The sequence below is a fragment of the Zingiber officinale genome, chromosome 7B (assembly GCF_018446385.1).
Source record: "Zingiber officinale cultivar Zhangliang chromosome 7B, Zo_v1.1, whole genome shotgun sequence".
Taxonomy (NCBI): Eukaryota; Viridiplantae; Streptophyta; class Magnoliopsida; order Zingiberales; family Zingiberaceae; genus Zingiber; species Zingiber officinale.
The window spans coordinates 87447478-87463831 of NC_055999.1; the positions used below are offsets into that span (position 1 = coordinate 87447478).

Sequence of the window (16354 nt, forward strand, 5' to 3'; positions counted from 1 at the left end):
TTCATTAATAATGAAGATTGTACCTTGGCTGTTGAGAAATCTAGTTAATGTGTGCCAAATGAGGATCTCTGTTAAATTTTAAACTTTTACAACTTAAGCTGGAGCTACCTTCACTATTGAATTCTTAAACTTAAGTCCAAGGATTCTAGAATCCAGCCATGCAAATTTTGAGGCTGTTGAAGAGCACTGATTTCTGAAAAAGTAATATCTGTGTTGTATTCCTTTGTTTAAGTTTCTGATTAATGGGATTTCAAGTGGAATTCTGTTAAGACATGTTCCTTATTCTATGCTAATACTTCCATAATTTGAATTGAGATCACAACAAATGAAAACTTAAGAGGATGACTGCTGCAAAAACAGAAATGAATAAGGAGCAGAAATTCAGAGTGCAGAATTCTGCAGAGTAAGGAATGAAGCATTTCTGTGCCAATTTGGAAATGAATTTTAAGGAGCTAAAGTTGATGGAACTTGGAATTCTTTTGAGTATGCATTGATAGAGATCTTAAGAAGTAAGATGAAGGAATATCAAGATTTTTGTTGGCTAAACAATGCAAAGTTGATACAAAGTTATGTGGAAAATTCTGAAATCTGCACCTTGTTGAGCAGAAAAGGTTTGGTTACTGAATTGCATTCTTGGGAAGTTCAAATCTTGCTTTCTTAAATTTCTTTAAACTCTGGAGAGAAGAAGTGCATAATGAAGATCACTGCTGTGCTGAATTCTGTGGAGTTTGCTGTCGTGCAGGAATGGAAAGCAAGGAAGATCACTGACTTTGTGCAAAATTAAGTATTGTTGTGATGCAAAGGAGTTCATTTAAGTTTGAATAATGCTGGAATGATTTTGAATTTTGGGAATGGAGATATTTTATGAGTTTTGAATCTGTTTTGAAGTTGCAAAATGCTTGAAAGAATTAGTGTGGAAATCTGGCTTATGTGGAATTATCTCATGATTAAGAAAATGCAACTTCTCTGAATTTGATTTCTGATTTAAATTTGAGTTGAGAAATGGACTAGAGAGGCGGAATTAGAAAACAGTGGTTTAAGTGTTTCAAGCTTTTGAATGGCATGTGTTGTTCTATTGTCCGAGACGGTCAATACTTCAAGTGTGGGGGAGGGAATTCTTCTTCATTAATTGAGTTGAGATTATTTGAGTTTGCAAGTGATGAAATTGAAGAATTAAAGCAGAATTGGAGTGGGAAAAACAGAAAAAAATAGCAAAACAAAGAGTATCAAGAGTGGAGATAGAGTATCAAGAATTTCGGTTTGCCATTAAATTGAAGAAGAGTTTGTCTTGTTTTTTTTTGTATTGATAAAAACAAATGGTATTCATCTCTTTTCACATCAAAATGGTCAACTCATCAAGTAAATTCCTTCCAATACTCTCATCTTCTCAATTTTCATTGAATTCTTTACTTTTGCCTACTACATTCACTTTCATTGTTCTTTTTGCTTCCATTTCAATTCTTGTTGATAAAATCCTTTTGATTCATGTATGCTATATTTTATGGTGGTGGAGAATTAGAAAATAAGCAAGCTTATGGTAGTGAAATGTTGTGAGTGACATTGAGTGAACTCCACTTATATGTATTTTTGAGTGTGAGGGTTAGAGTAGGTGAATACCTTGTGAGAATGCAACTTGCTTAATTTTTCAATTGGATTGAAACTACCATACCTATTGATTATTGTTTGGATTGTATTCATGAATGTTTGTGATCTTTAAGATGACCTCAGTTAATTACCTTTTACTATCTTCTAGGTATTGCTAGGAAATTTTGTGGAGGTGATTTGTAGTTTTATTGACTTGAACGGGACGTCCAAGATTAAGTGTGGGGGATTTGATAACCATGATTTTGGCTATACTATTTTGAATCATAATGCATGTTTTTATTGGTTTATTCATAGCTTAATCTCATATTAGCATCATATCTCAATATTGCATTTGATTTTGGACCTAATTACAAATTAGCTAATTTTCATGGTATTTTGGTGCTAATATTTATTTATTATTTTGTAGGCATCAAAAGGGTCATGGACCCGATCAGATCAGACTACACTTGGGCTCAAATCAAGGGCTAATCAAGTCGATTAAGCCCTAGAGTGTTTTGGACCGTCCATTGAAGATCAAGTAGATCTAGGCCATCCATCAAGCATCTGGTCCATCCGACCTAAGGGAGAGCAGATCTGGACCGTAGATGAAGATCAGTATACTTGGATCCAGATTTGAGACATTTTCTACCGTTGATCCAGCACAAGTAAATATCAGCCGTCCGATCAAATTAGAGAGGAGTATTTAAACCAAGAGAAACTACAGTGTTCCTTGAGCTCGGCTTCGCGATTTCCACCACTGTTCATCTTCTTCGTCGCCGAAGCTTCCCTTCCACAATTCAGATCTGAGAGCAGATTTTCTTCTCCGACGACGATAACCAAGCTTCGGCGTTCATCTTCCGGCGATCAGAGAGCAGCCGAGGGAGGTTTCTCAGCCGTGCTTTGTTCTGTTCCACCGCCACATTGCCGATCGGGGAGGTTTCCGATCAGTGATCTTCGCATCCACCAGGGCTTCGAGGGAGGTTTCTTGGAGTTTCTGTACCTTTTCCGCAGCGAAGCTGGTTTGTTCTGATCAATCGGATTAGCTTGGCAAATCACAGAGCAAACTCTGTTTTCTTCGGTTGATGGTGATACCAGTCAGATGCGAGCTTGAGGGGAGGTTTCCAATGGCCATGAGCATCATCTGGTGATAGTTGGAAGCTTGGTAGTTCGTTGGATGTTCGAGGGGAGGTTTCCGAGAACAAATCTGTTTAACAGCAGATTGATGAAGTTTGGTTTCGGTTTTGGGATTGTGGAATGTTTAGGGTTTTAGTTTCCTTTATTCTATGTCTTTGAATTGTCCACGAACATGCTCAGATCTCGTGATCTGATTACATTTCTTTGCAATTTCTATTTTGTTTCATGTTTCCTTATGCAATTTTGTTTGTGATTTCTTGCTTACAAACCCCAATCTTAGATCTACTTTCTGATTAGTTTTGCAACACTGATACTAACAGTTGTAGGGTTTTGTAATTTAGTTATCAATTTAGTCTTTGTTTCTATAATCTTGTTTAAGTGTGAGATGCTTAATTTGATGGTTAAGTTGCTATTTCTGTTCATCATCATGTTTCATTTGGATGTTAGAGTGAATTGAATGGACCTTTGGTTGTTATAAGCTAGTGCTTAAGTTTAATTCAAGGATTTATAAACTCAAACATTTTTGTTCAGTTCATTGGGTTTATTGTGATTAAGTTCAATGATTCATAATTGATACTAGCTTGATGAGAATGAACCGATCTTAATCTTCCTTTTGATTGCAGTAGGATTCAATTAGCAATGGGAATGGAATGGAAAAGTTTAATTAGCTTTGATGATGGCATTAATCAATTGGAATTAATTCTAGGATTTACACACACTTACTAGTTGCCCTTGGAAAAAAATACGACTTGGGACTCCATACTACACGAGTTTATTTTAGCTTATGTGAGTTTCAATCTTTATTAATTTGATGTGCCATGTGACACGAAAATGGCTAACACCATTTATCCTTATGTTTTTACGCTAAAAAGGGTTATAGGTTCATGAACTTAATATTTCGGCCAAGCATGAACAAAAGAACTAGAAGAGCTTCAAAACTAAACTAAGCATGATCTCTTGTACTCATAATATGTGCTCTATGATAATAGTGTAGTTAACATATTTGCTCCCAATTGTATGTTGATTTAACTTAATTTTCATTCACATGGGTATTCGGCCATGATAAAACTAAAAGCCTAGGAGAGCTTTAAATCTAAAACTAAGCATGCTATGTTTCTCTAAGATAGGGTAATTATGATGTGCCATGATTGTATGAAGATATAAACCCTATTTCATATGCAAGAAGATTCGGCCATATTAAGATGTGAAGCCTAGGGAAAATTTATAACAAGTCTAAGATTCTCATGACCTTCTTGATGAAATGATATGAAGTTAACTTGTTGCTTTTATGCTTATTTGTTGCATAGAATGATGATTACATGTCTATAACCTTCGGCCACTTAAGGTTCCAAGACCTAGGATGATTAGAACTTGAACCAAATTGCTTATGTTATTTCCTTATAAATGATACCATGAAATTGTGTAGGTTCTCATGCTTTTTAGGACACTTGAACTTTGGTTTTGAGTCCTACACCATTCGGCCATATCATGTTTAAGGGCCTAGGAAACCTAGAACCTAACTCAACTATGCTCATGTTAGTCCATAAAATGTTTGCTATGAAATATGTTTAAGGTTCTCATGCTTTTTAGGACACTTGAACTTTGGTTTTGAGTCCTACACCATTCGGCCATATCATGTTTAAGGGCCTAGGAAACCTAAAACATAACTCAACTATGCTCATGTTAGTCCTTAAAATGTTTGCTATGAAATATGTTTAAGGTTCTCATGCTTTTAGGACACTTGAACCTTGGTTTTAAGACCTATACCATTCGGCCACATCATGTTTAAGGGCCTAGGAACCCTAGAACCTAACTCAACTATGCTCATGTTATTCCTTGGAATGTTTGCTATGAAAGTTGTTTAAGGTTCTCGTGCTTTTAGGACACTTGAACCCTAGCATCAAGTCCTACAAGTTTCGTCCATGATGAAAGTAGAGACCTAGGAATCTAAGAACCCAAACCAAACATGTTCAAAGTATTCCTTATGATGTAAGATATGATAAAGGCTTGGGGTTCATATGTTTTCATGTTGCTTACTAAACTAGGTCACAAATTAGCATGTTTCGGCCATCACATGATATTAGGGTAGAAACCTAATTATGATCTTTTATGTGCCTCACATGCAATGCTTTATGACATGATAAGAATATGCTATGTAGCTATACTCATTTATGTGATTAGGACTTATGAGTAACAATGTGCTATATGCCTAAATTCATGATATGTTGTGTGCTCAAATTTATGATGTGCTGTGTGCTTAGTTATGCTTATGACCATGATATGCTGTGTGCTCAAATTCATGATATGCTGTGTGCTCAAATTTATGATGTGCTGTGTGCTTAATTATGCTTATGATCATGATATGTTGTGTGCTTAAATATGCTTATGATCATGATATGTTGTGTGCTCAAATTCATGATGTGCTATGTGCTTAATTATGCATGTGATCATGATATGCTGTGTGTCCAAATTCATGATATGCTATGTGCTCAATTTCACATGCTTTAAGTATGCCTAAGAGTTACCTCCCTACAAGTGGGATCAAGAGCACTCTTCATGATATGAATATGACATGAAAGTTATGCTAAGAATTTTATTATTATGACATGCTACTTTACTTTTAAGGCTTGTACCAAGGGTAGGCTCCATAAGCGCCCCGGGGTCGATGGACTAAGAAACGGGCCTCGTTAGGGATGGGCTCCTAAGTGCCCCTAGGTCGATGGACTAAGAAACGGGCCTAGTATGTATGCCTTGTAGGGTTCAAAACTTGCTACCTTGGACCTACATAGGACGCGCGCATTTATGTATGTGGTACAAGTCGGGGCCCTAATCATGTTGAGATTATGTTTAAGTATGTATGTTATAAGTTTAAAAGACATGTTGCATATGTTTTCATGATGCATGTTTAAGAGTTCACCTTGCATATACCTTAGGTGATGCCATGATACCTTATGTTTATGACATGATGATGTCATGATATTTATGATGATGCTTATGACATGTATGATGTTTATGTTGTGTGATACTATGATATCTTATGTTTATGTTGTGATCATGTCATGATGTGCTACAGGATATGATGAAATTAACTCCATATGATATGACTTGTGTTCTTAATATGCTATACGGTTTTTGTGAGTAGGAAAGGAACTTACTGAGCCATGAGTGCTCACAGCTTACTTTCTTGTACTACAGATAAGGGCAAGGGATGGATGAACTAGGGGAGCAGCAGGAGGGGCTAGAAGGATGTATGTGGCAGTGATTTGGCTAACGAAAAAGAAAAGACCTGCTTTCATAAAAATAAGAATTATGCCTAGCTTTATGTCACTACTTCATAAATCCATGACATTTTATTATGTGTTTGAGTATCATGTCTCAAAAATATGTTAAGTATGCTATGTGGTTTATATGTTAGATGATTTGTCATGGTGATTTAAAAGCTAAAGAAAAGTTTTAAAATTTTACGAATAAGACTTCCGCTGTAATTAGTAAGTAAGTATGGTAAAGTAACCCCCGTGGCCTTAGCAGGAGGGGCGGGGCGTTACAATTTTGCATCAGCAGTGATTCGAATGAAAGTAGAACCATGGAAGTAGTAGGGAAATATTATGAAGATTTGCAAGACAGAAGCTTAAACTCATGGTCCGTTCTCTAAATAAATCAAAAGAACAGAATGAATTGTACCTAGCTTCAAAGCAAAGAAAATGTGCATAATTAATAATTGAATACAAGATTCCAACATACGTGATAAGAAAGAGTCGAATAGATATCCATAGAGAAACAACTAACAGCAGACTAATTGTTAAATGGTTTTTTTAGGTTCAAGGAAGATAAATGTTAGGGCACAAAGAGGGCAAGTGGGAAGGAGGAGGGATTGACCACCACGGAAACCGGTTGCCGTCAAGAGTTGGAAGACGATGGGATTTGGCACCGGCGGGGCTTCGTCGGGACAGACGTCGTGGGAAGGAGAACCTGTTGGGGCACAGAGAGGGTTGCGTCGGGATTCAACTGTCGATTGGGAGTCTCTGTTGTCGTCGACAGTCGAAAGACGGCTTGAACTGCGCATCGGTGGGCCTTCGTCGGGGCAGACGGCGTGGGAAGGACTGTTAGGGCACAGAGAGGGCGGCGTGAGTTTGCGAACAGGTTTCTCGCGTCGCAGTGTTTTCGGCGATTTTGACTCATTCTTCTTCGGCGTCATGTGTTTCTCACGCGAAATATACTGTTCATCTTTGTCGTTTACTGCATGGGACAGAGAGATAGGAGAAGCTTGGGGACAGAAGAATCGAACTGGTGTCTCTGACGGTGTTCACAAGAATTATTGTACTTTCTAGCTCAATGCCACCGGATGCGCACTACAAAAAATAAAGGCTTCTGAGATAAATTTTGGGACGAATTTGAAAGAAAAATTCGTTGCAAAATATTTAGGGACAAAATTTGCGACGAAAAAATTTTCATCCCAAAATTATTGATGCCAACTTTTGGAATAAATATTTGTTTGTTGGAAATTTGGCAACGAATTTGGGGACAAAATTGACGACGAATAATATTTTCGTTCCCAAATTCGTTGCCAATTTTGTAACAAAAAACTCTATTTGTCCCAAAATACTATACAATTTTGCAACGAAAATTTATTTTGTTGCAAACTTAGCAACGAATTTGGGGACGAATTCGGGGATGAATTTAATTTTGGTTCCAAATCTGTCCCAAATTTGGCAACAAATTATATTTTCGTTGCCAAATTTGTTGCTAATTTTCATGACACATTGCGACGAATATTATTTTTGTTGCAAAATTTACAACAAATTTGGCAACGAAAATACTAATTTCATTTAAAAAATAAATATTCGTCCCAAATTTCGTCCCAAATTCTGTGACGAATCCGCAGTTTCGTCCCAGATTCTGGGACGAATCCACAGATTCGTCCCAAAATCTGGGACGAAATTTGGAACAAAAATATTTTTATTGTGAAATTATCAATGGATAAGTTTGGGACAAATTGTTTTCGTTGCCAAATTCGTTCCTAAATTAAAAAAAAAATCCAGCAACTATACATTTCTATAATAAATTCAAATAAATATATACAACAAATTCAAATAACAAATATAGACTTTCAACACATCCTAATTAACAATATCACAAATAACACAATATATACATTCAACACATCCTAATTAACAATATCACATCCTATTTCATATACATATATTAATAATTGAAATCAAATCACAATACAACAAATTCAAAGTTCTCAACATCTTCTTCAAACGACTCCAAAATATTATACAAGTTCAACACTCAAATATTTATAAAGTCTAATAATCCAAGAAGTTAAACAAGGAGTTAAATTTTTTTTAAAAAAACTAAGATACATCAACTCATCTTCTTTCTCCATAAAAGCTTTCATCCCCATCAACTCTTCTCTTCCTGCATACAAATAAACGAATAAATCAGATCATGTGTAACCAGAAAGATAATAACTTAAATTCTAACAATCTCATAATTCTAACAATTTCATTTGTATCAAATTGTTATGATATACCAAATTTCACCTTATCAAACAAGTTTTACAAATATTGTATTTCATCAAACATAGAGAGAATGAGATGTATTCTTAAAATTCCTATAATATGAAAATGTCTCAAATGAAGAAAGCACAAACTAATATATGAGCAATTAGTTGATACTAGTCTTTAAGTACTCATAGTTACTTGGTTGTTAGGAAAACTCTAATCATAATTTGGAATTTGAAGTAATAATGCAGTAATATCAAATTTCAACGAATATATAAAAAGATTGATACCTTTATTTAACTTTTCAAATATAACTGATTTAAAAATAAATAAATATAATTAAAAGTATAACATGTTCAACTACGAGTGTGTTATTTAATACTTACTTTTTTCTCCGATACATATTTCGCCTCACCAACCCTGTTAAAAACAAATTAACAATATTAAATAAAATAAAAATTAGAAAAGTTAACAAGGCATGGTTTAATGTATAAAACACTAATTATGAGACAAATAATCATCATACATAATTAAAATCATGAAATAGCATCACCAGCATCATCGTTATCATCGTCGCCATCAACATCATCGTCACGCGGAGGAATCTGACTTAGAGCGGAACTAAAATTCCAATATAAGATAAAGTAAATTGCAAATTTGATTCATAAAAAGGAACTTTCAAAAACTTACCATTTTTCTTCAAATAGCTTGTAGAATAAGAGGAAAAAATATATTAGATGTCACCTATAATGACCTATAGGAACAAATACAGTGTATTAATTGATAAAATAAATAAAATTATAACTGAGACAGTATATAAAAAACTCAGTGAGATATAAGTTTGGTAAGTTTGCATATTAAAGATAGGCTAGAATACCACGGGAAAGATCTACAAAAGTGCTTTATGATACGAGTGTCTCCAACTACACCGAGCAATACCTACACAAACAAAATTACAAATTTAGTCAATACCTTAACATAATAAATCATTTGTACTTTTTTCACTAACATTTTAGTCTCTGTAAATTTTGTTCTTTTAGCAGCTATAAATGTTATTTTTTTGGCCATGATTGATGATCAATTTCAGTAGACGACTCTTGTTGATAAGCCGAACCCACAAAATCAAGCCAACTATCATTCTACTTAGGAGATAAGATGAGAAATCAGAGGCGTAATTTGATGGAAAGCACAAATTCAATGCATGAATGAATTACTGAGACTTAGCAAGTCCAAATTCTTACCGTTCACAGAAATAACATAAAATGTTGACCTAAAATGAGTTGATTGAATCAAGGTTACAAAATCAATCATCATTGTAACTGGATAAGCATACAAACAGCGGATAAGTACTGTATCGGAATTTAAACCACCGGAGCAGCCCCGTCCAGGAGCAGCCACTCGCTGCCAGGTGCGGCCATGAGCGGCCAAGCACGACGATGACGGCCAGGCGCGTCTAGTCGAGGACACGCCTGGCCAGGCACAACGACAGCAGCCAGGTGAGCAGCCCCGTCCAGGAACAGCCACACGCTGCCAGGTGCAGCCACGAGCGGCCAAGCACGACGACTGCGGCCAGGCGCGTCCAGGCGAGGACACGCCTGGCCAGGCACGACGACGGCGGCCAGGTGCGGCTACGCGTGGCCAGGCGTGCCCACGCGAGGCCAGGCTGCCCACGCGCGGCCAGGCGCGCCCAAGCGCGGCCACGTATGGCCAAGCGTGGCCGGCACGGCGCCGCGCACAGATGAGAGGGGAGATGGGAGAGGGGAGAGGGGAGAGGGGAAAGGGGAGAGGGATTACCTGCGCCGCTGCAGAAGAAGGATTCCGCCGCCGCTGGAGAAGGATTCAGCCGCCGCTGCGAGAAGGAGATCGGGTAGAGAGCACATGGATTTAGGGATATAGGGTTTTTATATAAACAAAAAAAATTTGTTGCCATTTTTTTCCCTACTTTTGGGACAAATTCCTAGATTCGTCCCAGATTTTGGGACAAATTCCAAGATTCATACCAGATTTTAAAAAATTTAAAAAAAAAATTAATCAGAGGCATTAAATATGGATTATATTGACTGTGGTGAATTTTTTATTAAGCATTAGGTCATATTCATGTTAAAAAATCACCACGCCCAATATCTTAGGTTAAAATTCAGGATTAAGATATTTGTATGATCAGGAGAAAATTATGAACGCATAGAAACTTGTTTCATTAAATTTCGAGATTTCTAGGTCCATATTTAGGTCTTCCGAATGATACTTATTTTATTTTTTAATTTTTTTAATTCTGGGACGAATCCTAGATTCGTCCTAGATTTTGGGATGAATTCCTGGATTCGTCCCAGATTTTGGGACGAATTCCAGGATTCGTCCCAGATTTTGGGACAAATCCAGGATTCGTCCCCGATTTAAAAAAAAATAAAAAATAAAAAATAAAAGAAAAATTAATCAGAGGCACTAAATATGGACCTAGAGATGTAGAAATTTCATGAAATAAGTTTCTATGGGTTCCTAATTTTGTAATTATCATAAATATGTCCTCATTCATAATTTTAACCTAATATATTTAGTGTAGTGATTTTTTAAACCAAACTTCATTAAATTCAAGTTAAAAAATCACAACACCCAAAATATTAGGGTAATATTATAGATGAGGACATTTTTACAATCAGGAGAAAATTTGAAACTCATAGAATCTTGTTTCATGAAATTCTGACATCTGTAGGTCTATATTTTAAGTTTTAGACACATATCCAAACATACGTTAAACGCTAACATAATTAATTAACACTAAAGTATCTATGTTTCACTAAATATGGACCTAGAGATATCGGAATTTCACGAAACAAGTTTCTATGGGTTCATAATTTTTTTTTTGATGTTAAAATATCCTCATCCATAATTTTAACATATTATATTGACTGTGGTGAATTTTTTATTAAGCATTAGGACATATTCGTGTTAAAAAATCACCAAACTCAATATATTAAGTTAAAATTCAGGATTAGGATATTTTTATGATCAAAAGAAAATTATGAATGCATAGAAACTTGTTTCATTAAATTCCGAGATCTCTAGGTCCATATTTAGGACTTCCAAATGATATTTATTTTTTTATTATTTTTTTTAAAATCTGGGACGAATCGTCCCAGATTTTGGGACGAATCGTCCCAGATTTTGGGATGAATTCCTGGATTTGTCCTAGATTTTGGGACGAATTCCAGGATTCGTCCCAGATTTTGGGACGAATCCAGGATTCGTCCCAGATTTAAGAAAATTTAAAAATAAAAGAAAAATTTATCGGAGGCACTAAATATGGACTTAGAGATGTCAGAATTTCATGAAACAAATTTTTATGGGTTCCTAATTTTTTTCTGATGTTAAAAATAACCTCATCCATTATTTTAACATATTATATTGACTGTGGTGAATTTTTTATTAAGCATTAGATCATATTCGTGTTGAAAAATCAACACACTCAATATATTAGGTTAAAATTCAGGATTAGGATATTTTTATGATCAGGAGAAAATTATGAACGCATAGAAACTTGTTTTATTAAATTCTGAGATCTCTAGGTCCATATTTAGTCCTTCCGAATGATATTTATTTTATTTTTTAATTTTTTTAAATCTGGGATGAATCCTAGATTCGTCCCAGATTTTGGGACTAATTCCTGGATTCGTCCCAGATTTTGGGACGAATCCAGGATTCGTCCCAGATTTAAGAAAATTTAAAAATAAAAGAAAAATTTATCGGAGGCACTAAATATGGACTTAGAGATGTCGGAATTTCATGAAACAAATTTTTATGGGTTCCTAATTTTTTTCTGATGTTAAAAATAACCTCATCCATTATTTTAACATATTATATTGACTGTGGTGAATTTTTTATTAAGCATTAGATCATATTCGTGTTAAAAAATCAACACACTCAATATATTAGGTTAAAATTCAGGATTAGGATATTTTTATGATCAGGAGAAAATTATGAACGCATAGAAACTTGTTTCATTAAATTCTGAGATCTCTAGGTCCATATTTAGTCCTTCCGAATGATATTTATTTTATTTTTTATTTTTTATTTTTTTTAAATCTGGGACGAATCCTGGATTCGTCCCAGATTTTGGGACGAATTCCTGGATTCATCCCAGATTTTCGGATGAATTCCAGGATTCGTCCCAGATTTAAGAAAATTTAAAAATAAAAGAAAATTTTATCGGAGGCACTAAATATGGACCTAGAGATGTTGGAATTTCATGAAACAAGTTTCTATGGGTTTCTAATTTTTTTGTGATATTTAAAATATCCTCATCCATAATTTTAACATATTGTATTGACTGTGGTGAAATTTTTATTAAGCATTAGGTCATATTCGTGTTAAAAAATCACCACACTCAATATATTAGGTTAAAATTCAGGATTAGGATATTTTTATGATCAGGAGAAAATTATGAACGCATAGAAACTTGTTTCATTAAATTCCGAGATCTCTAGGTCTATATTTAGGCCTTTCGAATTATATTTATTTTATTTTTAAATTTTTTTAATTCTGGGACGAATCTTGAATTCGTCCTAGATTTTGGGACGAATTCCTGGATTCGTCTTAAATTTTAGGACGAATCCAGGATTCGTCCCAGACTTAAAAAAATTTAAAAATAAAAGAAAAATTATTCGGAGGCACTAAATATGGACCTAAAGATGTCAGAATTTCATGAAACAAGTTTCTATAGGTTCCTAATTTTTTCGTGATCTTAAAAATTTCCTCATCCATAATTTTAACACATTATATTGACTGTGGTGAATTTTTTATTAAGTATTAGCTCATATTCGTGTGAAAAAATCACCACACTCAATATATTAGGTTAAAATTCAGGATTAGGATATTTTTATGATCAAGAGAAAATTATGAATGCATAAAAACTTGTTTCATTAAATTCTGAGATCTGTAGGTCCATATTTAGGCCTTCCGAATGATATTTATTTTATTTATTAATTTTTTTAAATCTGGGACGAATCCTGGATTCGTCCCAGATTTTGGGACGAATTCCTGGATTCGTCCCTGATTTTTGGGATGAATTCTGGATTCGTCCTAGATTCTGGAACGAATTTTACAACGAAAATAGTGTTCGTTGGTAATTTGTAACGAAATTTTTTTGTTGCATATTTCGTTTCTAATTTGGGCTAAATTTTATATTTGTTGCCAAAATTGTTGTAATTTTGGGACGAAAAGTTTTCGTCCCAAACTTTCGTCCCTAAATTATTATTTTTTTGTAGTGGCGGCTTGCCGGTCAATCGAATCGTTGGGACGGGAGATGTTCGAGGTTCTCGAACGAAGAGGTAGGTCTTCCGAATGATATTTATTTTATTTATTAATTTTTTTAAATCTGGGACGAATCCTGGATTCGTCCCAGATTTTTGGACGAATTCCTGGATTTAATCGAATCCAGGACGAATCCAGGCTTGCCGATCAATCGAATCGCTGGGACGGGAGATGTTCGAGGTTCTCGAACGAAGAGGTAGGTCTTCCGAATGATATTTATTTTATTTATTAAGTTTTTTAAATCTGGGACGAATTCCTGGATTCGTCCCTGATTTTTGGGACGAATCTATCTGGGACGAATCCAGAATTCGTCCCTAGGATTCGTCCCAGATTCTGGAACGAATTTTCAACGAAAATAGTGTTCGTTGGTAATTTGTTACGAAATTTTTTTGTTGCAGATTTCGTTTCTAATTTGAGTTAAATTTTATATTTGTTGCCAAAATTGTTGCAATTTTGGGATGAAAAATTTTCGTCCCAAACTTTCGTCCCTAAATTATTATTTTTTTGTAGTGGCGGCTTGTCGGTCAATGGAATCGCTGGGACGGGAGATGTTCGAGGTTCTCGAACGAAGAGGAGGAAATCCGCCGCGTCAACTCTCAAAAGAAAATTTCATATTTGGTAAATTAAGATGATTGTGAATGTCACAGTCTTCTTTATTATTATTATGAGCAATGTAGATTAAAATATGACTTTACAATACCACGGGACATGATTGATCCAGATAGAGTACTTAAAAATGAAAGCTCTAAATACCTTTTTATTTTTTAAAAAAATATATATTTTTTTTCAAGACTTAACTAGTCTTGATATGGAAGCAGAGGTTCATTCAAAATCCTCGAATTTCATTCGACTATCCAATAAACTCATAACCAAGGTCAAGGCATTCATGAAAATCCTTCCATTTTTTCCTGGTAGAACATAATCATGTCATAAATTATTTCAGCAGCAGCTCATGCTGATACAGTCACTGAATCATCACCCTCTTCCACACACACAAGCACAGCAAAGGAAAGAAGCCATTCATGGCGGGTGACCAACTTCCAGTTCACCTCAGCCTTTCCACTACTCGACTCAAACGCGCAGCATTCCCTTTCTGCTACGGCTTAAAAAAGAAAGAAAAAACACTTGCTCGGACCACCTTTTCCGGCGGCGATACATTCTCCTCTGCCACCACGTTCAGGAAGAGAATGTTAAAAAAAGGAAAGGCACGCGAATTGAATCGAAAAGAGGTTCTTCGTCACCTCGTACTAACTGATATACTAGAACTTAAGCAATTAGATTAATTACTAATGTCGTTAGAGAAGCTGCTTGTTGTTATTGTTGTCGGTGTTGTTGTTGTTAGAGCTCAAAACTGAGCACCGGAGTAAGTTTGGCCGAAGCTCCAGCTCGCCGGAGCCACTTCCGTCGAGGTTACGCTGCGGCCATCGCTGGTCGTTACTATAAAGGACAGCGACTGGCCGTCGAGGAAGCAGTTGCTTTGCCAGTTTTGGCCCCAGTTCCGGCTCATCGCCAGCCACCCTGTGCTCGCCCCCTTGATTGACACCGCCACCACATCCCCGGCGCCGCCCACGTTGGTGACAAGAATAAGGTTGAAATAGGAGTGGCCATTGATGGTGAATCTGATGCCACCCTTCTTGGCGCAAGCCACTCTGCAATTAATCCGATTCGAATTAGCTTTGGAAAGAAAAAAGAAAAAGAGATATGAAGATTACTTGAACTACCTTTTGAATTGTACAGGGACGATTCCTGCTTTCAACTGCGCAATGCGCTGGAAGACGGGCTGCGACAGGTCAAAGTGCTGCAGCGGAGTGTTGCACCACCCGCCCTCGTCGGCGGAGAGCGCGTTGTTGGGCGGGCAGAAGTTGGTGGCCGTGACGGCGATGGTGCCAGGCAGGCACCACGGCGAGCCGGCACACATGATCTCAAAGCAAGCGCCGCAGATCTGGCCGCCGTCGAACAGAGCAGTGCTGAGCGCCGCCGTCTCGGTGCCGTAGCCCTGGCTGTAGAGGTTCCCGAACCCGCAAGCTCCTCCTGTTACACCACTCCATTTGCTTAAACCAAAACAAGCTCAAACGATAACGAAATCGCTAAACCAGAGGAATAGAAGCTCACCCATGGTTCCCGAAGCATCGCTGCCTCCGTAGAAGGTAGCGTGAGCGCTGCTCCAACCTCTACCGACTCCATGAACGGATCTCACGGCCATGAAAAGAAGACCAGCCGAGAAGAACCCAAATAACTCCATGATGATGAAGCTCGTTATGCTCAAGAATGAACGGAATGGGTGTACTTATAAACGAGGAGAGAAACAATGGGAAAATTTTATATATATATATATATATATATATATATATATATATATATATATATATATATATATATATATATATATATAAAGTTCATTAATTAAAAACTGAAACTGCCAGTTCTCCTAAGCGACAGAAATCAATACAAACTGAGTTTGACCTACTGTTTCTGTTTGGTGGAGTGCAGCTCCGGCAAGAGTTCTTGAAACTTGTAACTTCTGTTCTTATTTTTGGATTCAGAAAACCCAAACATGAAAAATAAGCAAAAGAGTGTAATTATGAAACTGTAGTGGCTTCAATTACAATAACTTTAGTAGTAATATTTTTTTTAGACGGGGTAAAAGGTGATTTATTTGGTATCTTTATCCATCCATCTCTAAAGTAACCTAAGGAAATAATGATTTTATAGATGCTCTATATAATAATTGTAATTTATAAGGGTAACAATTATAATTTTATAACTGTTATAATATGAAAAATAATTTTTTTTTAAAGAAGATTAAAATTTGAGTCTTTATT

General features: G+C 36.0%; 1 protein-coding gene across 1 annotated transcript; it reads right to left on the minus strand.

The window, feature by feature from the left end:
• Window positions 1-14877: 14877 nt before the first annotated feature.
• LOC122003903 (expansin-A15-like) lies at window positions 14878-15774 on the minus strand. Its single transcript, XM_042558879.1, has 3 exons — window positions 15645-15774; window positions 15254-15563; window positions 14878-15181 (listed from the first exon to the last, which is right to left on the minus strand). Exons 1-3 carry the CDS (start codon window positions 15772-15774, stop codon window positions 14878-14880), a joined length of 744 nt encoding a protein of 247 aa, XP_042414813.1.
• Window positions 15775-16354: the final 580 nt, after the last annotated feature.